Source organism: Rhinopithecus bieti, unplaced genomic scaffold, assembly GCF_001698545.2.
Source record: "Rhinopithecus bieti isolate Rb0 unplaced genomic scaffold, ASM169854v2 scaffold_23276, whole genome shotgun sequence".
Classification (NCBI taxonomy): Eukaryota; Metazoa; Chordata; class Mammalia; order Primates; family Cercopithecidae; genus Rhinopithecus; species Rhinopithecus bieti.
Window position 1 is genome coordinate 1812192 of NW_016810868.1, and position 25484 is coordinate 1837675.

The 25484-nt window shown below is 56.0% G+C and overlaps 3 protein-coding genes across 4 annotated transcripts in view; 2 read left to right on the top strand and 1 right to left on the bottom strand.

Annotated features, from left to right (window-relative positions):
* Positions 1-1390: 1390 nt before the first annotated feature.
* INPP5E (inositol polyphosphate-5-phosphatase E) lies at positions 1391-8420 on the top strand. The gene is made up of 11 exons (XM_017892999.1): positions 1391-1425; positions 2846-2969; positions 3579-3676; positions 4297-4421; positions 4643-4762; positions 5125-5232; positions 5727-5888; positions 6003-6118; positions 6688-6824; positions 7305-7473; positions 7618-8420. Exons 1-10 carry the CDS (start codon positions 1391-1393, stop codon positions 7435-7437), a joined length of 1158 nt encoding a protein of 385 aa, XP_017748488.1. The 3' UTR covers positions 7438-7473; positions 7618-8420.
* A 2758-nt stretch (positions 8421-11178) lies between these two features.
* On the bottom strand, positions 11179-25219 carry PMPCA (peptidase, mitochondrial processing subunit alpha). Of its 2 annotated transcripts, XM_017893071.1 has the most exons (13): positions 25055-25219; positions 23599-23801; positions 23235-23314; positions 22914-22996; positions 20821-20915; positions 18769-18869; positions 17936-18199; positions 17063-17155; positions 16682-16800; positions 16468-16558; positions 16280-16342; positions 12969-13113; positions 11179-11850 (listed from the first exon to the last, which is right to left on the bottom strand). In XM_017893071.1, exons 1-13 carry the CDS (start codon positions 25123-25125, stop codon positions 11681-11683), a joined length of 1578 nt encoding a protein of 525 aa, XP_017748560.1. In that variant the 5' UTR covers positions 25126-25219; the 3' UTR covers positions 11179-11680. The 2 variants fall into 2 exon arrangements, with proteins under 2 accessions (XP_017748560.1, XP_017748562.1); XM_017893073.1 differs by lacking the exons at positions 23599-23801; positions 25055-25219 and having other exon boundaries at positions 20821-20913; positions 23235-23290.
* A 145-nt stretch (positions 25220-25364) lies between these two features.
* Positions 25365-25484, top strand: part of ENTR1 (endosome associated trafficking regulator 1) — a 9402-nt gene continuing 9282 nt past the window's right edge. Inside the window, exon 1 of the mRNA XM_017893077.1 lies at positions 25365-25455. Coding sequence (XP_017748566.1) covers positions 25386-25455 — 70 coding nt within the window. The 5' untranslated portion in view covers positions 25365-25385. The remainder of the gene's footprint in view (positions 25456-25484) is intronic.

The window sequence follows — 25484 nt, forward strand, 5'->3', positions numbered from 1 at the left end:
CCTGACCTCGTGAGCCGCCCGCCTCGGCCTCCCAAAGTGCTGGGATTACAGGCTTGAGCCACCGCGCCCGGCCAAGATCCTTAATTAAGTACATCTGCAGGCCGGGCGCGGTGGCTCACGCCTGTAATCCCAGCACTTTAGGAGGCCGAGGCAGACGGATCACGAGGTCAGGAGATCGAGACCATCCTGGCTAACACGATGAAACCCAGTCTTTACTAAAAATGCAAAAAACTAGCTGGGCGTGGTGGCAGGCGCCTGTAATCCCAGCTACTCGGGAGGCTGAGGCAGGAGAATGGAGTGAACCTGGGAGACGGAGGTTGCAGTAAGCCGAGATCGCGCCACTGCACTCCAGCCTGGACAATAGAGCAAGACTCTGTCTCCAAAAAAAAAAAAAAAAAAAAGTACATCTGCAAAGACCTCGTTTCCAAATAAGGTCCCATTCCAAGGTTCTGGAGGTCTAGGGGTGGACATGACTTTGGGGATCACTGTTCAGCTCACCACAGTCCCCGAAGGTAGCCTCACTTCCCTGCGCCTGTGGTCCACCAGCAGGCAGGTGGGCTTAGGCATAGAGTGAGGGCCCGTGCCTGGCTCCCCCACCATACTTCCCTCCTGTGCATGGATGGGGGAGGTGCGGTCACATACAGGGCAAAACTGTTGCTTTTGTTAAAATAATTCACCGCAGGGTTTCTTGTAAAGGGTAAAATTTTTTCATGCATCTAAAGCATCACATTTTAAAATGAGATTCAGTTTACGTAGATACACCTGTTAGAATGACAGTCGTGTCTCAAATTTGGATCAGGTCATTGTTTTCAAACAACCAGGAAACGAGGGTTGATGTGGATCCTTTAACCCAGTTCTGCTGTCTAAAAACTTCTCATTTACAGACCTCCAGTCTGTTCCAGCATAGGGGTCGGCACACGCTTTCTGTCAAGGGCGAGGCACGGACAGTGGGGACCAAAGGGCGTCTGTGTGCCAGTGAATCTATTGGGGACACACATTGGAACCTCGCTGTTTTTTCTTTCTCCGCCGTTCCACACAGTAAAACCCATTCTGAGCTTGTGGGCCGCACGTGCACGGGCTGGTCCGCCCTGTTTCAGAATGGCTGCTGGCCTTTGCCAGTGCCTTGGGGCTGCCAGGGTGGGTTAGGGGGGTGCTTTCCTCACCAGTTCCTTTTGCTCTGAGAGCCGGCCCAGGCTGCAGCAGCTGGCCTGAGCGTCCTTATGCAGCAGCTCTGCAGTGTCCTGGCCCTGGATGCGGGTCCGAGGCAGCTCTGCCCCTGCCCGTGTCAGGACACGGGAATGGCTGTGAGAGCCGCCCCTGGCCTGCTGTTACTAACCATGCTCTGGACAGAGCTGAGCAGACCGACCACGCGGCTGCCGGTGTGGACATGATGGGCGCTGCCGGCAAAGGCGCCATGGACCTCGAGTCTGGTGACCAAGGAGCCCCTGCTGGGCCTGGGATCACTTGACAGCAGTGGCCACAGCAACACTCTCTGTCCCGAATGACCACTGCGTGAACACAGCTGTCCCGACCGGAACTGTCAACAGTTTTAGGGGTGAGGTAGCGAGGTTCCTCCCTGCTGACATGATTTAATCGTGTCCAGTGAAGCTTGGTGAGCTGCAGCCAGGATTGAAGAAGTTCTCACGGGAGGTCACAAGAATCCGGCACTATGCTCTCGTCTCCCCTTGCGAAAGGGAACCATGTCAGAAGACGGCGGATCTAGAAGGAGCAGCACAAGTGTTACTTAGGGAAGGAGTGGGGAGGAGGGCGGGCAAGCCTAGCCCACGGCGTTTCTGTGTCGTCGGCGAGCTGAGAACGGGTTTTACCTTTCCACATGGTTGGAAAAAGTCAAAACAATTCTAATACTGTTTCACAGTCCAAGAAAATTGTCAACTTCAGATTTCAGTGTCTGTAAATCAAGCATCTCGGGCACACAGCTGGCTCCGTGTGTCCACATCCCCTGGTGGCTTTTGCGCCACTGGGTGGCCCATGGAGCAGCAGGCGTGCGCTGTTGCCTCTTGACAGGTTACCAGCCCTCGTGGCAGAAGGTGCTGAGTGTGGGGAGGGGCAGGGACATTGCTGTGCCACACGGTGTGTTTAACCATTTGCATACACTGCCGTATTAAAATCTGAAAGTGCCAGCCTAGACAACATGGCGAGACCCTGTTTCTACAAAAATAAAAAATAAAAAACTGGCCGGGCGTGGTGGCACTGCACCTGGAGTTCCAGCTACTTGGGGGGCTGAGGCAGAAGGATCACTGGAGCCCTGGAGGTGGAGGCTGCAGGGAGCTGTGTTAGTGCCACTGCACTCCATCCTGGGCACAGACTGAGACCCTGTCCCCACCAGAAACCAAAACAAGCAAACCCAAAACTGCGTCAAAGCCACGGGGCGTCAAGGAGATTAACGCGTTTCCGTGTGGCTCGCCTGGTCTCCCTGTCTTAGACCATCCTGCCTGGTGTTGGGGCCAAGGGAGAAAGGAGGAGAACCAGCCCCTCCCCAAACAGCGCCCTGTGCCCACAGCCGTGGCTTCTAGTTTGGGAGCTCCTCTCTGGTTTTCCCAGGACCCCACCACCAAAAAGCCCAAAATGTCACCCTCTCATGCCTCTTCCCGGGAGGTGGGGAGGGGGTGTGAACCCGCTCTGGGTGTTTGTGCAGCCAGGTCGGGCCCTGTTTTCCTGGAGAGCAGACAGCAGCGCCGCAGGGTCCAGGAGAGCCCTTGCTCGGGGTTGGGGGCAGCTTCTGACATTCTGTGGGTTTTGCTGTTGTCCCTGGGGACCTGGCCGAGACCCCCCCCCAGGGATGTGTCCTGTGCCTGGCCCTGAGCTTGGGGTCCTCCCGTCACAGGAGTTACCTGGAGGGCAGCCTCCTGGCCAGCGGGGCCCTGCTGGGGGCAGACGAGCTGGCCCGCTACTTCCCAGACCGGAACGTGGCACTCTTCGTGGCCACCTGGAACATGCAGGGCCAGAAGGTGAGTGGTGCTGGGTGGCGCTGGGCAGGGAAGGGCGGTGCGGTGCTGGACAGACGTGGGTGAGGGAGACGGGGCAGTTCTGTGCCTCGTCCTGGGGCCGGGAGGGCAGAGCCCCGAGGTGCACTCCACTGCGAACCGCAGTACAGGAGGGTGAGAGTGGGTAAGGACCCCCGTCCTCCAGAGCTCCCACCTGCACCTCCATGGCCGCGTGGCTGCAGAACGGAGGGGAAGGGATTGGGTCACCAGGCCTGGCTGAGAATCGTCTGCTCAAGGTGAGCAGGAGGGCAGCCAGCAGAGCCTGTGTGGGGCGGCTCAGGGGCAGGTTGGGCCCCACAGGCTGGGGTCACGGTGACGGGGGGTCATACAGGAGTGGTTGTTGGACAGACTCGCGTTTGGAGAGGGAAACTGAGGCCGTGGGCCAACCTGAGGTGTGTTTGGTGTGTCAGAGGCTGCCTCGGAGACCGACTGGGTAGCTCCCTTCTTGGCCCTGGCTTCCATCTCCCCTCATTCGGAGGAGTTGCTGGTACTTGAGGTGCTGCAGTGGGACTCGCCCACAGGCGCCTGCAGGTTTCGGGAGGAGCCGGCCCACCATGTGCTCCCTCCTTCCAGGAGCTCCCGCCCAGCCTGGACGAGTTCCTGCTCCCAGCTGAGGCCGACTATGCCCAGGACCTGTACGTCATCGGGGTCCAGGAGGGTTGCTCTGACAGGTAGGGCGGCCGTAGGCCCTGCAGTGCCTGCCCAGGGGCTGCTGTCTCTGAAGCTGCTGGGCGTTAAGATCTGGGTTGTGGCTGGGCACGGGCAGCCTCCACACCTGGGTGGGATACATGAGTCGGTTTCTTTTCCGGTGGCAACTTGGAGAGTTTAAAATCAATGAGATTTGATTTTGGTAACAAATTGTTGACGTGAGAGAGTAGAAGGGCAGCAGGGAGCAGGGCCGGGCTCCGAGGCCTCCTGGGGCCCCCACGTTGTGGCGGGAACAGCAGGGGGCTGCCGCTCACACAGGTGCTCTCGGGGAAGGAACCCTGGCCCCACGTTGAGGTGGGCCCCACTCCCCTGGCCCATGAGCCATGCAGGCAGGAGGAGCTCTGCTCACTGGGGTCTCGGCAGGGATCCAGGGGAGCCACTCAAGTGGAACTGAGTCCTGTGACCCCCGGCAGGTCCCAACTCTGGCCCACAAGGCCCCTGGCAAATGCTTCTCCATGCAAGACTCCGAGGCCAGGTCGTGGAGTTTCCCTGGTAGCTCCTCGAGGGGCTCTGGGCGGCAGGTCTGAGGGTGGCAGAGCTGGGAGGCCATGTCCCCCAGCCGACCACACTTCCTCCTCTGCAGGCGGGAGTGGGAGACTCGTCTGCAGGAGACGCTGGGCCCGCACTACGTGCTGCTGTCCTCGGCAGCCCACGGGGTGCTCTACATGTCGCTCTTCATCCGCAGGGACCTCATCTGGTTCTGCTCAGGTGGGTGCGGCTGGAGGGGTGGGCACAGCTGGAGGGTGGCAGCCCCCCTTTCCACGGCTGACCTGTGGCTTTGGCAGGAGAGGCACGCTTTGCGTCTGGGATCTGGGGATTGCTATGTCACACACAGGCTCCACAGCGAGCCCCCACTGGCATGCGGGTCCGGCCACGACCCCCGGCCTGGCAGCGTCCCGCAGGTGAGCTGAGGGCTGCCCCTCCCACAGAGGTGGAGTGCTCCACGGTGACCACACGCATCGTGTCTCAGATCAAGACCAAGGGGGCCTTGGGCATCAGCTTCACCTTTTTTGGCACCTCCTTCCTCTTCATCACGTCCCACTTCACCTGTAAGTTACTTGGTGCGCGCGCCACAGGTGCTTCGTGAGAACATCATTTCTCTCCTGACCAGGACCCTGCCCAGGGCAGGGGTCCTGGCTGCTGGCTTCATCTTCCACCTAGGGCCGTGGGGCGGGCACCATGCTTGCTAAGATGCATGCTGAGGACCCCCAGCAGACCCCGGCACTGAGGGCAGGCCATGCTGGGCCCGCGCTCCATCCTCCGAGGCAGAAATGTCCCTGGCCAGGCCTGGCAGCGGATGCCCGGTGGGGTTGCGTCTGCAGGGGGCGCGCAGTCAGGGCATGGTCCAGAGGGGCGGCTGTTGAGGGAGACCCAGAACCCTGTGACCCCTACCCCATTTCTGTTCCCACAGCGGGCGACGGGAAGGTGGCGGAGCGGCTGCTGGACTACACCAGGACCGTGCAAGCCCTGGCCCTGCCCAGAAACGTGCCCGACACCAACCCCTATCGCTCCAGCGCAGGTGAGGGCCCCACACTGCATGTGGGTGGTGCTGCCATGGTTCACACACGGGGCGCCCGTCGTTTTTACGGCAGCTCTGCAGAGGCAGCGTCCTGAGCTTTGGGAAGCGAGGGCCAAAAAGTTCAGGTGCCCCCAGTGCATGGCCCCTCGAGGTTCTTGAGCACGGTTAGTGGGGTGGGCGGATCCCATTCACTCACAGCGTGGCCTGCTAGCCTGGGTCCTGGTCCTCACCACTGCCCGCCCTGCCACCTCCCCTGGCTGTGCGGAAAGGAGCAGAGATGTGGTCATCACCTGCCATGGGCGCCGTCTGCTCCTGAGGCTGCTCCAGGTGCCTTTTGGAGCTGTCCCAGTGCGAATCCCACCCGAGGGCCCTGCCCCACTGGCTGGCCCCCGAGACCCACTTCCCCTGGAAGCCACTGCCAGGCCGTGTTCTGGGGAAGGGGAAGGGCCTGCCGTTGCTCTGCCTTTGCCCACGCATGGCCCCCTGCGCCGCAGCGGACGTCACCACCCGCTTCGATGAGGTGTTCTGGTTTGGGGACTTCAACTTCCGCCTGAGCGGCGGGCGCACGGCCGTGGACACCCTCCTGTGCCAGGGCCTGGTGGTGGACGTGCCGGCGCTGCTGCAGCACGACCAGCTCATCCGGGAGATGCGGAAAGGTGAGGGCCTGGGAGGGGGGCAGGCGTGGCGGGAGATGAGGAAGGGTGAGGGCCTGGGGTGCTGCGGCTGGCACAAGCTGGTCTGAGCCAGTCCGGGTGCCCATCCCGTGGCAGGGTCCATCTTCAAGGGCTTCCAGGAGCCGGACATCCACTTCCTCCCGTCATACAAGTTTGACATCGGGAAGGACACGTACGACAGCACCTCCAAGCAGAGGACGCCCTCATACACGGTGAGCCCCGCCCGCGGCCGGCGCAGAGTGCTTCCAGGGCGGGCACCTCCCATAGCCGGGAGCCAGTGCCTGGCATCAGGGGTCTCAGCCTGGATGGCCTTGACTTGAACCTCAGCTCTGCACCCTGGCCTTGTGGCGAGTCCTCTTTGGTGGAGAACGGCACCCTCTCCATGGGTATTTTCAAGGCTGGGTGAGCCGACTGGCACACAGGGCACCGGCCATGCCCTCGCCCCTGGCGTGCAGAGCCTCTGCCCATTGCACCCTCGCTCACCCTTCTGCCAGGCCCATGGCTGCAGCTCTGGGCACGTCCGATGTCTGCTGGACGCCTCAAGAAGCCACTGAGGCAGGGCAGGGTAGGAGCAGCCGCTGTCCACAGGGTCTCTCCAGCGGCGAGGGACAGGCCCTGGCCCAGCTGGCCACAGACACCAGGCAACAAAATGGGCATAAGTGTTGGGGGTCCCAGAAGGCTCCCTCGGGGGGCACTTGAGAACAGCGGGGAGGTGAGTGGGCCACGCCCCACAGCGCCTCAGGAGTAACTTGGACCTCCTGCCTCCGGAATCTTCCCGAAGGACCGCGTCTTGTACAGAAGCCGCCACAAGGGTGACATCTGTCCTGTGATCTACTCCTCCTGCCCCGGGATCAAGACCTCCGACCACCGCCCTGTGTATGGCCTCTTCCGGGTGAAAGTGAGGCCGGGGCGAGACAAGTCAGTGTTCTCCCGCGCACCTTCCCTCTCGGGCCCGGGGGTTGGGCCGTCATCCCATGAGCTAAGAGGGTCCCTGTCATCGTGGGGTTCCACTTGGGGCTTTGTCCTGGGACCTGCAGGGCTGTGCTCCCCCAGGATTGGTTGGACTCATCCTGGAGCAGGAAGAAGGCAGGAAGGGGAGAGGCTCAGCTTGGGGGCTGGGTGTGGCCAGCTGGAGGGAGGAAGGCCTTAAGCACTCAGGCGTCCGCCCCATCCTTCCTGTGGCTCTCCCAGGGACAGGTCTCCATGTGCTTAGAGGCAGTGCCAACCCAGGCCAGTGCCCACCTAACAACCCCTCCTCATGGCCCTGGGCGCCCTCCTGACGCCCCCTCCTCCGGGCCCAGGTTCGGCCCCTCCTAACGCCCCTCCTCCTGGCGCGGCCCCTCCTAATGCCCCTCCTCTGGGCCTGACTTCCTCCTAATGCCCCCTCCTCCTCCACAGCATTCCGTTGGCAGCTGGCAAATTTGATAGAGAACTATACTTACTAGGAATTAAAAGACGGATTTCGAAGGAGATTCAGAGGCAGCAAGCACTGCAGAGTCAGAACTCCAGCACCATCTGTTCCGTTTCTTGAAGTCTGCTGAGCGAGGACCCACAGCTGCAACATGGGGTGATTGTATTTGATCAAAACCCATCGGGAAGGACGAAGAGTTTGCCGCCTTTTGTGGATCTGAGGGACTGTGGTGCCCGTGCCGCTGTGCCAGCGTCCCAGGAAGAAACCACCCCTAAGTGAGTGTGTCCTTCTCCATGGCAGGTCCACACGGCATGGGTGGGCAGGGCGTGGACCCGCCGCAGCACCACAGACCCCAGCCACTCTTGGGGGCAGACGTCAGAATCCGGTCCTGAGCAGCTCCCGTGCCCTGGGGGCAGTCACAGAGCGCCCCCCACCCCGCCCCCGCGTGCTCTGCGCCAGCCTCTCCCTCTACACCTGGAGCAGGCGTCCATCTGTGTCCTCCTGGCAGCCCCTCAAACACACACCACCCCATGTCACACAGGTGTCCAGAGCAAGGCTGGACCTGGGCTAGGTGACCCCTGGGGCCTCAGACCTCTGAGTGGGCCCCAGAGCCCAGCTGAGGAAGCCACACGGCCTCCAGGACGCAGTGCGGTTCTCCTCCGCTGGGCTGCAGGTCGCCTGCCGTGGGGCAAAGAGGCCCGCACCCCAGCATATGGGCCTCCCTGGCTGAGTGAGAAGCCACCTCCCCTCTCCTCTCATCGGCCAAGCCTGTTGGCATGAAACCTTCTCATGGTTTTGGTGACGTAGACAGTTTGCTTCTGTAACTCCAGCCACAGAATGACATTAGTGGAACCTGGCTGAGGAACTGCTGGAAGCTTAGGATGCCACCACCTTGAACACCTAGGCCAGGGATCGCCACCAGGTCCCAGGTTTCTTTCTTGGAGAGTTTAGAACCGTTCACTCTTGCTTTGTGTCCCATTCCATCTCTTGAAAAAATGTAGTCTTTGAATGTGTGACAATCTAGGGACATTCAATCTAGTCTTTTAAATTATTTATTTTTCCATATTTATATTTTTAAATAAATGCATATATTGAGTCTTAAACTCTCTTTCTGGCCAAAGACTGAAACCTGGAAGAAACAATATACATGCACACCCTGTTCTCACAATGTCCTTGTTTTAAAGGCTGTAAAATCCACAGGCAAAAAGTTTGGTCTCAACCCTTAACAGCTGACTGTGATCTTGTCCAGCTCATCTCTGCTGTCTTTAAAATCCTACATTCGGCTGGGTGTGGTGGCTCACTTCTATAATCCCAGCACTTTGGGAGGCTGAGGTGGGCGGATCACCTGAGTGCTGGGCAGATCACAAGGTCAGGAGTTCAAGACCAGCCTGGCCAACATGGTGAGACCCCGCCCCCCCCCCCAACTCCATCTCTACTAAAATTATAAAAATTAGCCGGGCATGGTGGTGGGTGCCTGTAATCCCAGCTACTCGGGAGGCTGAGGCAGGAGAATCACTTGAACCCAGGAGGCAGAGGTTGCAGTGGGCTGAGATCGCACCGCTGCACTCCAGCCTGGGCAGCAGAGCGAGACTCCATCTCAAAATACATAAATAAATAAATAAAATCTTGCATTCCTAGTTCACTGCCCCAGAGATCAGCGTTAGTTGGAAAAGAGTTTGAGGAAGACACAAATACTTCAGACCTGATGAACCATGCTGGTTATCAACAATGCCAGTGACTAGTACATAAAACTTTTATTAGCAGCAGCTTAAAAAGTAAGAACACAAACCCCAAGTCTCTTGATAAAAATGGGTCTCTTGGGCCAAGTGCGGGGCTCACACTTGTAATCCCAGCACTCGGGGAGGTCCCGGTGGGCAGATCGCAAGGTCAGGAGTTCGAGACCAGCCAGGCCAAATAGTGAGCGCCCCCCCGCCCCCGTCTCTACTAAAAATACAAAAATTAGCCGGGCGCCTGTAATCCCAGCTACTCGGGAGGCTGAGGGAGGAGAATCGCTTAAACCTGGGAGGCAGAGGTTGCGATGAGCCAAGATCACGCCACTGCACTCCAGCCTGGGCAACAAGTGTGAAACTCCATCTCAAAAAAATAAAGAAGGCCGGGCGCAGTGGCTCAAGCCTGTAATCCCAGCACTTTGGGAGGCCAAGACGGGCGGATCACGAGGTCAGGAGATCGAGACCATCCTGGCTAACACGGTGAAACCCCGTCTCTACTAAAAAAATACAAAAAAAAGCTACTCGGGAGGCTGAGGCAGGAGAATGGCGTAAACCCGGGAGGCGGAGCTTGCAGTGAGCTGAGATCATGCCACTGCACCCCAGCCGGGGCGACAGAGCGAGACTCCGTCTCAAAAAAAAGAAAGAAAGAAAAAGCGAAGCGAGGAGTGTGTCAGGGAAGGCAGGCGTGTGACCTGCGGTTAGAGTGGAGGCAGTGAGGGAGAGCCAGCTGGGTGTGGCAGGGAATGGAACCTGTGTTGGCCTTGGCTTCCAAAGCACAGACCCTGAGGGCTTATTGGTAGCAGTTTCTAGAATGTCCTCCGGCTTCTCGGTAGTTGGAGCAGGACTGTGCTTCACTGGCATCTTCAGAAGCTCAACCCCAGGCCTGTGGTGCGGGAGCTCTGCGTTCACCATGCAGCTGAGCATCAGGGGCTGTGTGCTGTCAGGAGCTTCTGTCCCAGGTGTGGTAACAACAGGATGTTTCTAATGAAAGTCAACTGTTAAAACAGACACCGTCGTCCTCCCGCTCCGGTCCTCCAATCCCACCAGGTGAGCAGCAAGCTGATGCTTCCTACGTGGGCAAATTCCAGCAGTCACCATTGCTGGAGTGTGTGTTGTAAAGGCACAAGGTCTTACAGAAACTACAATAGCCAGAGGACAGTCAGAGGCTAACAGGAGTAAAGCTTACAAGTTTAATTTCCTGAAAATATCCACTTCCTCTCCCATCTATACCACAAAGAGGCTGAGCTTCTCAGCTACTCAGAAGACAGGACCAGAGACTGTTCTCTCCTCCTGACAAAACTGTACCACACAGCTCTGTGCAGGCCACCGAGTCACATGTGCAGGGAGCTGCCCCTGGACTACAGCAGCATCGGAAGTGGCCCGTGCAGGTTCCCAGGCCCGACCTCCCCACACCCCTTGGAGCTCCCAAGGTTTCTATGGCTGTTTGAGAACAAAGTTACAAGTTTTAACTTGTACAAGTTTTTTGTTTTTGTTTTTTCTGAGATGGAGTTTTGCTCGTCGCCCAGGTTGCAGTGCAAAGGCGCGATCTCGGCTCCCTACAACCTCCACCTCCCGGGTACAAGCGATTCTCCTGCCTCAGCCTCCTGAGTAGCTGGGATGACAGGCGCCCACTACACCAGGCTAATTTTGTATTTTTGGTAGAGATGGGGTTTCCCCATGTTGGTCAGGCTGGTCTCAAACTCCGACCTCAGGTGATGCGCCCACCTTGGCCTCCCAAAGTGCTGGGATTAGAGGCGTGAGCCACCACGCCCGGCCACTTGTACAAGTTTTTACACCACATGAAAAGTTGCCCTGTGGCGGCTATTCCCTAAGCCATGCGACCTTTTGGATCTCTGAAAACACCCACATCTGTGGCCATTCCTCGGCCTGGCAGCACTCCCTACCTCTAAAGCATCTGCAGGCTTTGCTGCCGGTCACCATCACCCCGTCACCCCGCCCCGTGCACGCTGCGACACCCCTGAGATCAGCACGTCACATGAGAACAGGCCTCAAGACACTGGGTCAAACCAGATGATTATCAGGGAGGAAGGCCTCCATGTTAGAAAAGCTGCCAATTCAGACAGCCCTTAAGAACCACCCCTCCCCCAGGCGAGAAGGAAAACACCGAGCTAAGATGCCAGTTGTTTATTACCAGGGAAGCCGCGTGCACACGCATGGACCGCACTCCTCAGAGCAGACTGGGCCCTCACCTTGTCCTGTTTGTCAGAGGTCAGTCCTGGTACCCAACACAGGGGCACGGCGGCCTCAGGGAGGCTCTGAGAGGTTGGCCTCCGCTGCTTCCCGGCTCAGGGCTCCTCCAAGGAACCTGTGGGGCCCCGTGTGCCCAGAGCCCCTGAGGAGGGGGAGCACTGACCGGCCTCCTCATGGCACGCTGCACTCCAGCGCTGGGCACTTCACCTGCTTCCTGGCTTGCGGTGGTCAGGCACAATACTGACTCCACTGATCGGCACATTGAGTTCTGAAGGAATGCAAACTGCGTGGGTGCTGCGGTGACATTATTTCCACTGTTTATACAACCAGACAGCTTTTTAGACTAAATTTGTGTCCAAACTAACACGCACAGGAACGGGCTCCAGCTGCAGCCCCTGGGTCTGCCAGGCTGGGGAGCGGCTCTACCGGAAGAGTCGGTACGTCCTGGGCAGGCGCCCGTCCTTGCTCGACAGAGCACTCTGGATGTGCTCGTACGTGGGCAGGTCAGTCAGGTCACCCAGGGCGGCCACTGCCGGCTTCCCTCGGAGCATCTTAGAAGCAACTCTCTTCACATCTTCCGGCTTCACGTTGCCTAGTGCAGAGGGCAAATGTATGTCACACCAGCGTGCCACGGCCTCCACGCCGAGGCTGCGTCACTAAACACACGGAGGGGGTGGCCACTCTGCACCACTCACTCACGCTGTGCTGCTGCTGGGGGTACCTGGGCCCAAAGGCAGCCACTGGGTGTAGCCAAGGGTGAGTCCAAAAGTGACAGAAGTGAATTCTCAGTAAATGGGGACATGGCGATGACTTAAAAATGTAGGACGAACCCGCCCAAGAAGAGTCACATTTACAGAAAAGCGAGCTCGTCTTGATGAGCTCCCTTTGGGATGGGCCTGCAGAAAAACCCTAAGCCCCTGAGGGCCACACAGACAGAAGGGTGGGGTGAGAGGGGGCCAGAGGGCTGCACCCAGGAACCCCAGGACAGGAGTGATAGGGTCCAGGAAGGTCCGTTTTCTACAGAAGATGAGGCCCGAGTGGCTGGACACTCGCTGGAGGATTTAAGTGGAGGCTCCCGAGGGAAGCACAAGGGCCCACACGGGGAAGGGCAAGTGCCCAGGACTCCAGGCCTGGACAGGAGATACTCACAGGTGACACCATAAGCCCGAGCCACCCCAACTTAGTAGGCAGCCTGGGCCAGGTTTTAAGCCTGTCCCCCAGAAGAGTCCGATGCACCTACAACTTGGCACACAGTCTGAGGAAGTTCAGATCTCCTAAGGTCACTCATGGGGGCCCCGGAAACCTGGGGCTGAGACTCCTGCCCGAGAGCCAGCAACAGTAGAGCGGCATTCCAAGCCACCGCTATTCCACATAGAATGCAGCAGTCCTCTACTGAGCCCTTTTCGCCCACTAACTCGAGTCCTCGTTAACAACTCTGGGAAGTAGTGACAGCTGCTCCCAGGGGTGCAGAGAGTGTGGTCACCTGCCAAGGTGGCCGCAGGTACATTGTGGGGCCAGGAAGTGAGACCAGGTCTGTGACCCCACGGCCCTGCCCTCAGCCACCCCTGCTGAGGACAACTGGTGAAGGCCCCAGCTTCCGGGTGTGACAGACACACCACGTGCCCACCATGGCCCGTGGGAGGGCGAGACGGCCTCCTCTGAGCCTGGCTGAGACCTGTGGCAGCCCCTCACTGCCCCTGCAGTACTCACGGATGAGCGTGCACAGCTCGTGTGGCAGCTTTCTGGAGCGAGTGGCCAGCACCTGCCTCCCCACATCCTCAAAGATCACAGGCCTGGACTCCAGGTTCATCATGAGCATGGACGTCAGCTGCGTCTTGGCTCGTTCCAGCTCCACCTGGGGCCAGGGTCCAGTCAGATGGGCACACACCCACCCCGTGCCACCCTCCACCCCCACTCGAGCGATGGCAAAAGGCCATCTCTCTGCCCAAAGCTGAACAAAAGAAAGGGAAGGGAAGCTGGGTGCAGTGGCTTACGCCTACAATCCCGCCACTTTGGGAGGCCGAGGCGGGCAGATCACAAGGTCAGGAGATCGAGACCATCCTGGCTAACACTAACACGGTAAAAACCCCTCTCTACTAAAAATACAAAAAGAAATTAGCCGGGCGTGGTGGCGGGCGCCTGTAGTCCCAGCTACTCAGGAGGCTGAAGCAGGAGAATGGTGTGAACCCAGGAGGTGGAGCTTGCAGTGAGCCGAGATCACACCACTGCACTCCAGCCTGGGAGACAGAGATTCTGTCTCCAAAAAAAAAAAAAAAAAAGAAAGAAAGGGAAGGGCCTCCGTCTGGGTACTGGGACGCAGGCCCAAGTCACAGGCAACCCTGCTGGTCTCCCCTTCGCGTTTTCTAGGGAAGGGCTATGCTACATGTCACCTGGCTTCTACCACACTCGACATATGGGAGCAACATGCCTCCCTTGAGTTTTTTCACTGTCTGTGTGACGCAGCGGGAGAAGGTAAAATAGTCAACCTCTAAATATCAGGACCCCAAAGGGGCCACACGGCAAAATCAGGGGGAATAAAAATGAAACACAGGTTCTGGAGCTTCCCCAGATGCCTCAGGTACAGGGCCCAGGCAGCTGATTTTAGCAAAGTCCCTGTGAGGTTCTGAGGGAGGCAGCGCCGGTCCCAGGCTGCCCTGCGAGGTTCTGAGGGAGGCAGCACGGGTCCCAGGCTGCCTTCAGACTGCCTCAGGGCACAGGCAGGGGTACTGCGCAGATCTAGGTGCCAGCACACTGAAAAACAAACACCAAAAACTGATGGGCTGTGGAGACTTTTTTTAATAGACACAGGGTCTTGCTATATTGCCCAGGCCAGTCTTGAACTCCTGGGTTCAAGTGATCCTCCCACCATGGTCTCCCAAAGTGCTGGGATTACAGGCATGAGCCACCGGACCCGGCCTGTATACCATTTTTTTTTTAAGTAAAATAATTCTTAATTTAGACAGGTCTTTTTGCAACTTTAGACAAATACCTAAATACTTCATATTTATTTCATGTTGACTTCACATTAGTGGAAAACTGTTTTTCTAGCAGTGCACTAGTGGAACTGAAGTGCATTAATTTTAACCACAATTTTATTTCTTGAATAATGCTGCTCTTCCTGGCCGGGTGCAGTGGCTCACACTTGTAATCCCAGCACTTTGGGAGGCCAAGGCAGGTGGATCACCTGAGGTCGAGCGGTTCGAGATCAACCTGGCCAAGATGGTGAAACCCCGTCTCTACTAAAAATACAAAAATTAGCCATGCGGCTGGGTGCAGTGGCTCATACCTGTAATCCCAGCACTTTGGGAGGCCGAGGTGGGCAGATCACTTGAGGTCAGGAGTTCAAGACCAGCCTGGCCAACATGGTGAAACCCCATCTCTACTAAAATACAAAAAATTTGCCAGGTGTGGTGGTGGGTGCCTGTAATCCCAGCTACTCAGGAGGCTGAGGTAGGAGAATCACCCGAACCTGGGAGGCGGAGGTTGCAATGAGCCGAGATTGCGCCACTGCACTCCAGCCTGGGCCACGGAGCAAGACTCTGTCTCAAAACAAAATCAAAAAAAATTAGCTAGCGTGGTGACACATGCCTGTAATCCCAGCTACTCAGGAGGCTAAGGTAGGAGAATCACCTGAACCTGGGAGGTAGAGGATGCAGTGAGCTGAGATCAAGCCACTGCAATCCAGCCTGGGCAACAAAGCAAGACTCTGTCTCAAAAAAAAAAAAAAAAAAAAAAAAAGGGGGGGGATCAGGAGTTCAAGACCAGCCTGGCCAACATGGTGAAACCCCATCTCTACTAAAAATACAAAAAATTAGCCAGGTGTGGTGGTGGGTGCCTGTAATCCCAGCTACTCAGGAGGCTGAGGTAGGAGAATCACCCGAACCTGGGAGGCGGAGGTTGCAATGAGCCGAGATTGCGCCACTGCACTCCAGCCTGGGCCACGGAGCAAGACTCTGTCTCAAAAACAAAAATCAAAAAAAATTAGCTAGCGTGGTGACACATGCCTGTAATCCCAGCTACTCAGGAGGCTAAGGTAGGAGAATCACCTGAACCTGGGAGGTAGAGGATGCAGTGAGCTGAGATCAAGCCACTGCACTCCAGCCTGGGCAACAAAGCAAGACTCTGTCTCAAAAAAAAAAAAAAAAAAAAGGGTGTGTGTATAAAACGTGATTATTTGTACCAGTTCTGGTCTTGGAAGTAACAAGGTTTCCAAACACATAAAGCATCAAAAACTAAGCTTAAAAAATGAGCGAACAGGGAGGCGCGGTGGCTCACACCTGTAACTGTAATCCCAGCACCTTGGGAGACTGAGGCGGCAGACCACCTGAGGTCAGGAGTTCGAGACCAGCCTGGCCACCATGGCGAAACCCCGTCTCTATTAAAAATACAAAAATTAGCTGGGCCTGGTGGTGTGTGCCCCTAATCCCAGCTATTTGGGAGACTGAGGCAGGAGAATCACTTGAACCCGGGAGGCAGAGGTTGCAGCAAGCCTAATTTGAGCTACTATACTCCAGCCTGGCTGACACAGTGAGACTCCATCTTAAAAAGAAAAAAGAAAATTGGTAAACAAATACAGTTTCAAACATAAAATGGAGCCAGGAAAAGGCTCGAGACACCCCGCACTGCAGCCCACCTGTGCGAGCTGCTTCACCCCACACGGGGGGCTGAGGAGGACGCACAAACTCCTCCAACGTTTTCCCAGCAAAGCTGAGAGGGTCACACGGTCAGTCCCACAACTCACCCAGTGGCTCAGATAAAGAAGAAGTGGACCGAGTGCTGGGGGAGGGCGCTGGTCTGTTTTTCTGTTTTCGGGGTTTGGACCAGGGAAGAACAGCCCCAGCAGGCTCCCAGGTGGAGCAGCTCAGCCCCAGGCTGTGCCTCCCTGGCCGCCCTGTCCTGCCCTGCCGGGACCTCGGCCCTGAGGCTCGGGGACCAGGCCCACAGGTGGCCACTCCTACACCGTGGCTGTCTCCTGTCAGACACCACAGGTACGCCTGGAAATGGTGCCACACCTCACTTACCGCGTCCACGGTTCCGCCCATCAAAATAAACTCCTTTGTGATGATTTCTACCATTTCTCGAACCTGTGAAGAAGGGCAAGGTGATGATAGTGTGGCCTGCGCCCGCCAGCCTGCTGACCCGTCTAGATAGGGACGCCCAGGTCTGGAAGGGCAGCCGTGCTGCGGACGGTGGCAAGTGGGGCCCTCACCTGTCTCGGGTCAGCGCTGGCATGGATGCAGAGGAGGCCAGTGTCCTCGTAGCTGTGGTGGTAGGAGGTCGCGTTATACATCCAGTGGTGCCTGGGAGGAAACGAGAGTCACAGGAGTGAAAGGGAAACCAGAGAAAAGTCACCTGGAAGGTGGCCTCATGGTCCAAAAACACACCTGGCCTGGCCTGAGGATACAGAAAAGAGTGCAACCAACCTGTTGAGCACGTTGAGGTAGAGCCTGGAGAACATGCCCTTGCCGGGCCCGCCAGCCGAGAAGGAGCCGCCTCCGCCCATCATCATGTTCAACACCGCAAAGGGGATAAAGTCCTCCTCCTGCAGGAATGGAGGGCAGACCTGGCTGAGCCGCCCACGCCATGTCAGGAGCGCTGTCGGACACCAGGCACGGAGGGCAGAGCTGGCTGGGCAGCCCACACTGCGTCAGGAGTGCCACTGGATGCCAGGAATGGAGGGCAGAGCTGGCTGAGCTGCCCAGACTACGTCAGGAGCGCCATCGGACACCAGGGACGGAGGGCGGAACTGGCTGAGCAGCCCACACTGCATCAGGAACGCCATCAGACCCAGCACTAGGACTTACCAGGAAGGAGCAGCTCTCCAGTCCAACCATGATGTGCGTGAGCTCGGGGATGGGGGTCGGGCCCAGGCTGACATTGGACATGTCTCTTTCTAGCTGTAACCAAGAAAACAAGCAAATATCGCCATATGAAAAACAGCGAATGCTCGCAAACCCCAAATCAGATCATCCTCAGAGTGGTTACACAGAAATCCAATGCCAGCCAGGCACGGTGGCTCATGTCTAAAATCCCAGCACTTGGGGAGGCCAAGGTGGGCAGATCACTTGAGTCCAGGAGTTCAAGACCAGCCTGGGCAACATGGCAAAACTCCATCTCTACCAAAAACACAAAATAAATAAATAAATACAGGATGGGCACAGTGGCTCACACCTGTAATCCCAGCATTTTGGGAGGCCGAGGCAGGTGGATCATGAGGTCAGGAGTTTGAGACCAGCCTGGCCAACACAGTGAAACCCTGTCTCTATACAAAATTTAGCCAGGCCTGGTGGCAGTCAGGAAGCTGAGGCAGAAGAATCACTTGAACCCAGGAGGCGGAGCTTGCAGTGAGCTGAGATTGCACCACTGCACTCCACCCTGGGCGACAGAGCAAGGCTCCGTCTCAAAAAAAAAAAATGCAATGCAGGCACTGGCAGACCCACTCCCCTAGAGGAAGGAACTGTGTCTACCTTCTGCGGGAGTTGCGCTCAGGCCTAGCAGTGCTCACTCTCAGCAGGGGACATATCCCTGCCCTGCTGTAGGATTACAGTATGTGTTAAGGCAAAGCGACAAGTGCAGTCAACACCTATCACCCTCAGAATCAACACAAAAACATGCCACGCCACGGGCCAGGGGACGTGTTCCCCACCCGAGGCCGTGAGACGTTCCCGCCACTTCACCTTGGCAATCCCCCCAGTGTACTGGGCCACGGATCTGTCAACATCCACGGCCTCTGCGCTCCCCCAGGCCGGCTGGACTCCCAGGAGGTACTTCCGGGCACAGTCCACCAGATGCTCGTGCTCCACACCCACACCGGCCAGCACCATGCGGTCGGGAGTGTAGTAGTTCCTCAGGTAGGAATGCAGCACCTCCCGATTGATCTTGGCTATGTTTTCTGTGGGGCAGAAACGGTGCAGGCCAACTGTGTTCTCCCTGTAAGCCGCCTAATGGGGAAGAGCCACAGACACAGGTGACTGAAGACAGCGTGACCAGGCTTCCTCCAACAAGCAGCACCAGCGCCCATCTGCAGCCAGCCCTGGGAAAATCCTACGCAAGCTGATATTTTACTTGCAGTTTGGCAATAGCAGCTGTGTATGTGTTTATAAAAAGAGTAATCTGCCTCTCCAGAATAAAAATTTAGAAAAAGCATAAGATTAATTGTGTTAAGTAGTAAAGACCTAGTTACTATAAGAACTGGAAAATACGAACATTGTATAAACAGCAGACTCAGAAATCAAGAATGTTCTAAGCTGGGCACAGTGACTCACGTCTGTAACTCCAGCTACTTGGGGGGCAGAGGCAGGAGGATCACCTGAGCTGAGCCCAGGAGTGCAAGACCAGTGTAGGCAACGTGGAGAGATCTCATCTCCAAAAACACAAACTCAAATGTTACATACACATCCATAACCTGCAAGGACAACATCAAGGAGGCAAACCAACCCCTCCCACCACCCCTGGTGTCACGAGGGCCACTGATCGGGGTGCAGGGGCATTCTTGAGTTTGACATTTTACTTCATGAATCATCTCAGTGAGAAGTGGCTCTGGGTCAGGCCGCAGGTTCAGGTCCTCCAGCTCAAACTGGACCGCCATCCGCGTCATCTCGACTTCCTCATCTGCAAGAGAACCCAAAGGCGGGCTCGGTCTGCACTGGCACAGATGAGGAACACAGCAGTGACCCACGGCTTGTGTGCTGGCCTGAGCGTCACTTTTTGGTGGCTGTTGGCAGTCACCTCTGCCTTCATCTAGGGGCAGACTGGGTGCTTGTGTGAGTGAGGGGGACTGCCACAGGAAGCAGGAGCTGGGAGGCCTGGGCCTCTCATCCCACAGCAGCCATGTGAGCCTGCTAAGCCCTGGCTTCCTCATTGGTGAAAGGCACTGAGGATACCGGACCTGTCCATCTCCATCCCAAGTGCTGCTGTGAGGACATGAGACCAGACAACAAAGGTGCGTAGAAACAGAGGCACACGCTGGGCGCGGTGGCTCATGCCTGTAATCCTAGTACTTCGGGAGGCCAAGGTGGGTGGATTATCCGAGGTCAGGAGTTAAAGACCAGCCTGGCCAACACTGTGAAACCCCGTCTCTACTAAAAATACAAAAATTAGCCGGGCGTGGTGGTGGGCGCCTGTAATCCCAGCTACTCAGGAGGCTCAGGCAGGAGAATCGCTTGAACCCAGGAGGTGGAGGTTGCAATAAGCCAAGATCACACCACTGCACTCCAGCCTGGGTAACAGAGCGAGACTCTATCTCCAAAAAGAAACAGAGACACAGACAGATGTCAAGGGTGCAGCTGTGACAACAAGATCTTAACGTGGGACTGTAGCCTTTGAACACCAAGACCAGGCTGCTGTGAAACAGGGCACCCTTAGGGTATCTGGAAAAGCCAACTTTCCCCTCTCCTGGTCCTCTGGCAGGGACTCAACGTCCTGCCATCTGCAAGGCTGAGGAGGGTAATGGAAACAGTAAAATGGAAATTTATGGCACACACCATTCAAGTTGTTATAAGACAGTCGGAGGCGTCTTGCCGAAACGAAAGAACCAATTTCACTAAAAACATCCCATGGCACGGATGTCTCAAATACACACTCTCTGAAACACCAAGGACTTTTACAATCACCAGCAGTTTTTTGTTTTTTTCCTTTTTGTGGAAAACAGAGTCTTGCTATGTTGCTCAGGCTGGTCTCAAAGTCCTGGGCCCAAGTGATCCTCCCATCCCTGCATCCCTAAATGCTGGGGTTACAGACGTGAGCCAGCACGCCTGGCTACTGGCCCTATTTCTTTCTTCCTTTCTATTTTTGAGACAGGGCCTCACTCTGTTGCCCAGGCTGGAGTGCAGTGGCACAATCATGGGTCACTGCAGCCTCAACCTCTCAGGCTCAAACTATCTTCCCACCTCAGCCTCCAGAGTAGCCAGGACTCCAAGTGTAAGCAACCACACCCAGCTAATTCTTGTATCTTTTTCTGTAGAGACAGGGTTTCGCCATGTTGCCCAGGCTGGTCTCAAACTCCGAACTCCTGGGCTCAAGCGATCTGCCTGCCTGAGCCTCCCAAAGTCCTGGGATTCCAGGTGTGAGCCACCGTGCCCGGACCCAGCACTATTTCTTTTTTCTTTTTTTTTTTTTGAGATGGAGTCTCACTCTGTCGCCCAGGCTGGAGTACAGTGGCACGATCTTGGCTCACTGCAAGCTCCGCCTCCCAGGTTCACACTATTCTCCTGCCTCAGCCTCCTAAGTAGCTGGACATACAGGCGCCGCCACCACACCCAATTAATTTTTTGTATTTTTAGTAGAGACAGGGTTTCACCATGTTAGCCAGGATGGTCTCGATCTCCTGACCTCGTGATCCACCCGCCTCGGCCTCCCAAAGTGCTGGGATGACAGGCGTGAGCCACCGCGTCCGGCCCCCAGCACTATTTCTTATGAGATCTCGCTGTCGCTTTGTGTTGGCCTAAAGCTTCAATTACACAATTACAAGGTGCTCTTTTTCACGGCTGCAGGGCTTCCACAAACCTTTCTGGCCTTCCCTACGTCCAGGCCCACCTCAAACGCCAGCGGGTGGGATCCACACCTGTTAGCCGAGGCTGCAGAACCACATCAGCCAGTAAGCTGACCACCGTGTCCAAGCCTTTGCTATCAGCAGACACAGCATACATCGTGGTGTCTCTGGAAAAAAAGACAAGCCCACAATGCCAGGCCCTGAGCTCATACTCTGCTCAACAGCCAGGGGATGCTCGTGTTTTGCATGCCAGGGGGACAAATGCCAGCCCTGAGCTCACACTCTGCTGAGCAGCCAGGAGGACGCTCAGGCTTTGCATGCCAGGGGCACCTCCTACCCTTTGTTGGGGACTAGCAGACATTTCAGGGGATGCTTGAGGTTTGCGTGCCAGGGGCACCTCCTACCCTTTGTCGGGGAACAGCAGACACTTTTCCCCTTTCTCTTCTCCTGTCTTACAGTGTGAAGCTTGGTAGGCAGGACTCAGCTACACACAGCTTGGGTCAAAATGGAGGCACTTCTGATAGAGGTTTTTTTTTTTTTTTTTTGAGACGGAGTCTCGCTCTGTCGCCCCGGCTGGAGTGCAGTGGCCGGATCTCAGCTCACTGCAAGCTCCGCCTCCTGGGTTTACGCCATTCTCCTGCCTCAGCCTCCCGAGTAGCTGGGACTACAGGCGCCCGCCACCTCACCCAGCTAGTTTTTTTTTGTATTTTTTAGTAGAGACGGGGTTTCACCATGTTAGCCAGGATGGTCTCGATCTCCTGACCTCGTGATCCGCCCGTCTCGGCCTCCCAAAGTGCTGGGATTACAGGCTTGAGCCACCGCGCCCGGCCGAGGTTTTTATAACTGTAGTCTCTCTCAGAAGGTAAAGTGTTTCATCCCAGCCTCCTGTTGACTGAATGAACCCACTGGTGAGTGTGGAAACACACCCGGCCTTGGCTGGCTCGGGGGACAGCAATGGCTGGCTTGTATGGAACTTCTGTCTCGCTGTAACATCTGTTCCCGGCATGAGGCACAGAACAGTCAGAAGCGCACAGAGCTGGCCCATGGGACAGACACGAAATCACGGGGTGATCTGAGATCAAGTGTAACCAAGTGAGACCAAGCAGAACAGACGCAACAGCCGTGAGGAAGAGGGAGCTTGGGAGGCAGGACATGGCCACCAGTGCCTCTGAAGAGGGGACTTGGCTGGACCTTCACCCTGAAGAGGAGCCATTCTCAGTGACTTTGGCTCACGTGGGGAGAATGGCAGAAACAAAAGCCTGAGCTGAGGGCGAGGGGGGCTGGGTCTGAGTCAGGACACCAGCCACCCGGCCAGAAAAAGGAGTTCATCTGGGATGAGTGAGATTTGAGTCAAGAGTCGGAGGACCAAACACACCAGGCAGGAGCCTGGCAGGGGCAGCTGGGAGTCAGGGGGTATTAAGAGGCCTTGTTTTAGAATGTGAGTATGTTACCTCCAAGCTTACTTTAATTCTCAAGCTTACTTTAATTTAGCATTTGATGTGTCTTTTATGTGTAATTTTTTTAGCATTCAAACTTAAAACATCAACCATTTTAAAAATCTGTGATCTGTATCCACCCATCTGGTCACACTGCCCAGCACTTTCTGAACAAGCTCCACACCTGGCATGCAAAGACCACTGCACTGTGCTCCAGGCAACACTGTCCCCTCCCTTCACCAAGCAGCCGCTACCTCCCTGGCTCGGTGCCTTTTGCCCCTGCTGTCTCCTGGTCTGGAATGCCTTCTGCCCTGTGTGTCTAGCAAAGTCCTTCAGGTTCCTTCAGGAACCAGCCCAACCCTGCGTTTCCTATTATTCCTTTCCCAACTCCAGACCAAGTCAGCTGCTCATCCTCCTGGCTCCTACCGCCTTTGGCTACTGGGTCCAGCACATATGCAAGACCCTCTGCTCTATCTGGGAACAGGGACTGCTCTACATCCCTGGCATGCAGCCAACAGCCTGGATGAACTGACGGGGGTGAACTGAGGTCCTGAGGGCTGTGCTTCTCTGTGTAAGCGCTGCCCACCCAACTCTCCATCCAGAACAGGGCTCTTCTCCCTGTGAATCTCCACACCTCCCAGTGGGAGGGGCTCAGACGGAATCTGAGCAACGACCAGGACGTCAGTTCCCACGGACACAAAGTCACTTTGTATGTAAAAGCTGGTGTACCTTGATGTCTGGCAGTCACAAATACCTCCATGCTTTTCCAATGTAAGCAGAATTTCATCTTTGCTGTCAAATCGAGCAGTAGACTAGTAAAAATAAATAAGAAAACCTAAATAAGCAATCCAGACTACTCCTAAAATGCAATTCTTTTAAAATTTACTTTTGCTTTTAATACTACGTACAAAATTATCTTGTAACTTAAAAGTCTTTTATTAGCATTAACTTAGCAACTTAATAATTTATGAAAATAACCATTATAGAGAAGAAAAATCTCAAACATCCTTCAAAAGTATAGTCTAAAAAATTACAAAACTGGGCACTGACCGAAAATGCCAATTTTTCCAAAAAGTGAGCAATTCCACTAAGATATTTTGCTTCATATCTTGATCCTGAATTAATAAGAACTAGTAGGAAAAAGAAAATTGACAGGTTAAATCAGATATTCAAAATAAAATTTAGTCAAGAAACATTTTAAAATTTCAATATGACACGATAATTACATTTAATTATATGAGAGTGACTGTGCTGATGGTTTCACAGGTATATGTGTAGGTCAACATTCATGAAATCGTACACTTTGCTTCCACTCAGGGTACAATTCATAATTGGCATGCTAATTACAACAGACAACTAAAGCACGTGCACGTTAAAAATGCGGGACCACCCACGGCACCACAACAGTACTTACTTCCTACTGTACAAAACTGTCCAAACTTATTCTGAGATGCCACGTGAAGCCCATTATCCAATGTGGTTACTTTGGTTTCAAACTTTTCCTGTCCATCAACTGTAGCAAAAACAGGCTTGGGTACTCCAGGTAAAGGAGAAGAGAGGGGGATGTTGGGATAGGCACCACCACTACTAAACCGTCTGTACGCAGAAGGTCCAAACCTAAAACAGAGAAAGCGACCCAGCTGCAACAGACTTGAGACAACGAAACTGTGATGACCTCTTAGGCGCAGTTAGTTATGTTTTGTCTGGGTTAAAAGTTAAGTATCTGCCTTTCTAAAGGACTTATTTTTATAGACTTTGGAAGACAAAGCAGAGGCTGACAACAAAGGCTCAGCCACAGGACCTGGAGCAAGCTGGTTCCATCCCTTGGGTCTTAGTTGCTATCTCTGTAAAATAGGGCTTATATACAGTAACTCACTCGAAGTGCAGTTTGTACACATAAAGCACTTAACAGCTCTGCCCTCCAACAGCATCACTGAAGTCTTAGAAGCCATACCCCTTATTAACCTAATCCGAAGGTGGGGTGTGACTTGGTCTCTGTCTCCCTCTCCAAACTCATCTCTTGAACCCCCACAGCCCCATAGGTCCTGGTCACACTGATTCTTCTGTCAATTCCTGGAACACATTTGATTCATCCCAAAGCTTCTTCACTGTTCCAGGGCTTGCCCTTTGCCCATGCCTACCCCTTCTTTCATTCTTCAGCTCTTCCCTTAAATGTCACCCTGATGGAGGACTATCCCTCATCACTCTAGTCTTTCCTGTTACTTCCTATCACGAAAGGCTGCTTGTTTACTCCAAAGCATTTACGCGATTGCCGATATTTTGTTCACACTCCAGTCTGTATCCATCTCCTGGAGGCAGCACCTCCGCACCCCTAAAACAGCACTCGTTGTGTGGGGAGGGGCGATGCCTGTGCTGTCGGAACAAAGTTCCAGCGTGGGGAAAGGCAGGCCCGGTCACTTGGGCGGGAGGGGCGGTGGGGACAGAAAAGGTTCTTAAACGTCAGAGATCAACGGACGCTCAGAGCGCAGCAACCGAGAGCCTGGACCCTCGTGTCAGAACCCCGCGGGTCTAACAGAGCTGGGGCCCTACCGGCTCGGCCTCCTGAGGGAGCACGCGGCAGAAGCACAGGGGCAGAGATGAAGCATGGCCTCGGACAAGGCCCGTCGACCCGGGAGGTGAGGCGGGAGAGAGGACCCAGCAGCCGGGGAGAGAGACAGATAGGACTGCATCCCCGGGCTTGAGGCGCAAGGCAAGGCAGGGCCCCCGTCGCCTCGGGGACCACACCAGTGTCCCGAAGTGCCAGCTCGTCGAACGGGCGCCATGTCGCCTGTAGAAACCAAAGACGGAGCGTCCAGAAAGACTCAAGCCGCCCCGGTCCCAGACTGAAGCCCGGTTCGCCTTTGGCTCACCTCAGCCGCGAGTGGCTCCAACAACCCGACCCCCGCAGCAACCGCGTCGCCACTACCACCACAGCCGCCATCTTTGCGTCTCCGCCCCTGCTTCTGTCGTCACTTCCGCTTCCGCCCGCGGATTCCCCGCCCCCTCGGCGACAACACAAGGCGTTCCGGCGCGCGCTTCCGGTGCTCGGAGCGGAAGCAGCGGCTAGAGGCTCGGAGGAGCGGGGACGGCCGAGCGGCGGGCGACGGGGGCGGGCGACACGGACCGCGGCCCGGGCGGAGCCGGGGCCATGAAGCCGCCGCTGCCGGGCTAGGCAGGTCCTGCCCCGCCTGGCCCGCGGCGATGTCGGGCTACCAGCGCCGCCCGGGCGCCACCCCGCTGTCCCGAGTCCGGAGCCTCGCCATTCCCGACGGTGAGCGGGGCAGGGGCCGAGTCCAGCGG

What these genes read in the sequence shown, in the direction of transcription:
- INPP5E (XM_017892999.1), top strand. Translation starts at nt 1,391, where the DNA reads ATGGGCGCTGCCGGCAAAGGCGCCATGGACCTCGA. An exon ending in CAGGAGGGTTGCTCTGACAG is followed by an intron (nt 3,677 to 4,296) that starts GTAGGGCGGCCG and finishes CCTCCTCTGCAG; the next exon opens with GCGGGAGTGGGAGACTCGTC. An exon ending in GTGAGGCCGGGGCGAGACAA is followed by an intron (nt 6,825 to 7,304) that starts GTCAGTGTTCTC and finishes CCTCCTCCACAG; the next exon opens with CATTCCGTTGGCAGCTGGCA.
- PMPCA (XM_017893071.1), bottom strand. Translation starts at nt 25,125, where the DNA reads ATGGCGGCTGTGGTGGTAGTGGCGACGCGGTTGCTGCGGGGGTCGGGT. An exon ending in TGTGACTGCCAGACATCAAG is followed by an intron (nt 20,916 to 22,913) that starts GTACACCAGCTT and finishes CTTTTTTTCCAG; the next exon opens with AGACACCACGATGTATGCTG. An exon ending in TGGGCGGAACCGTGGACGCG is followed by an intron (nt 13,114 to 16,279) that starts GTAAGTGAGGTG and finishes CCCTGGCCCCAG; the next exon opens with GTGGAGCTGGAACGAGCCAA.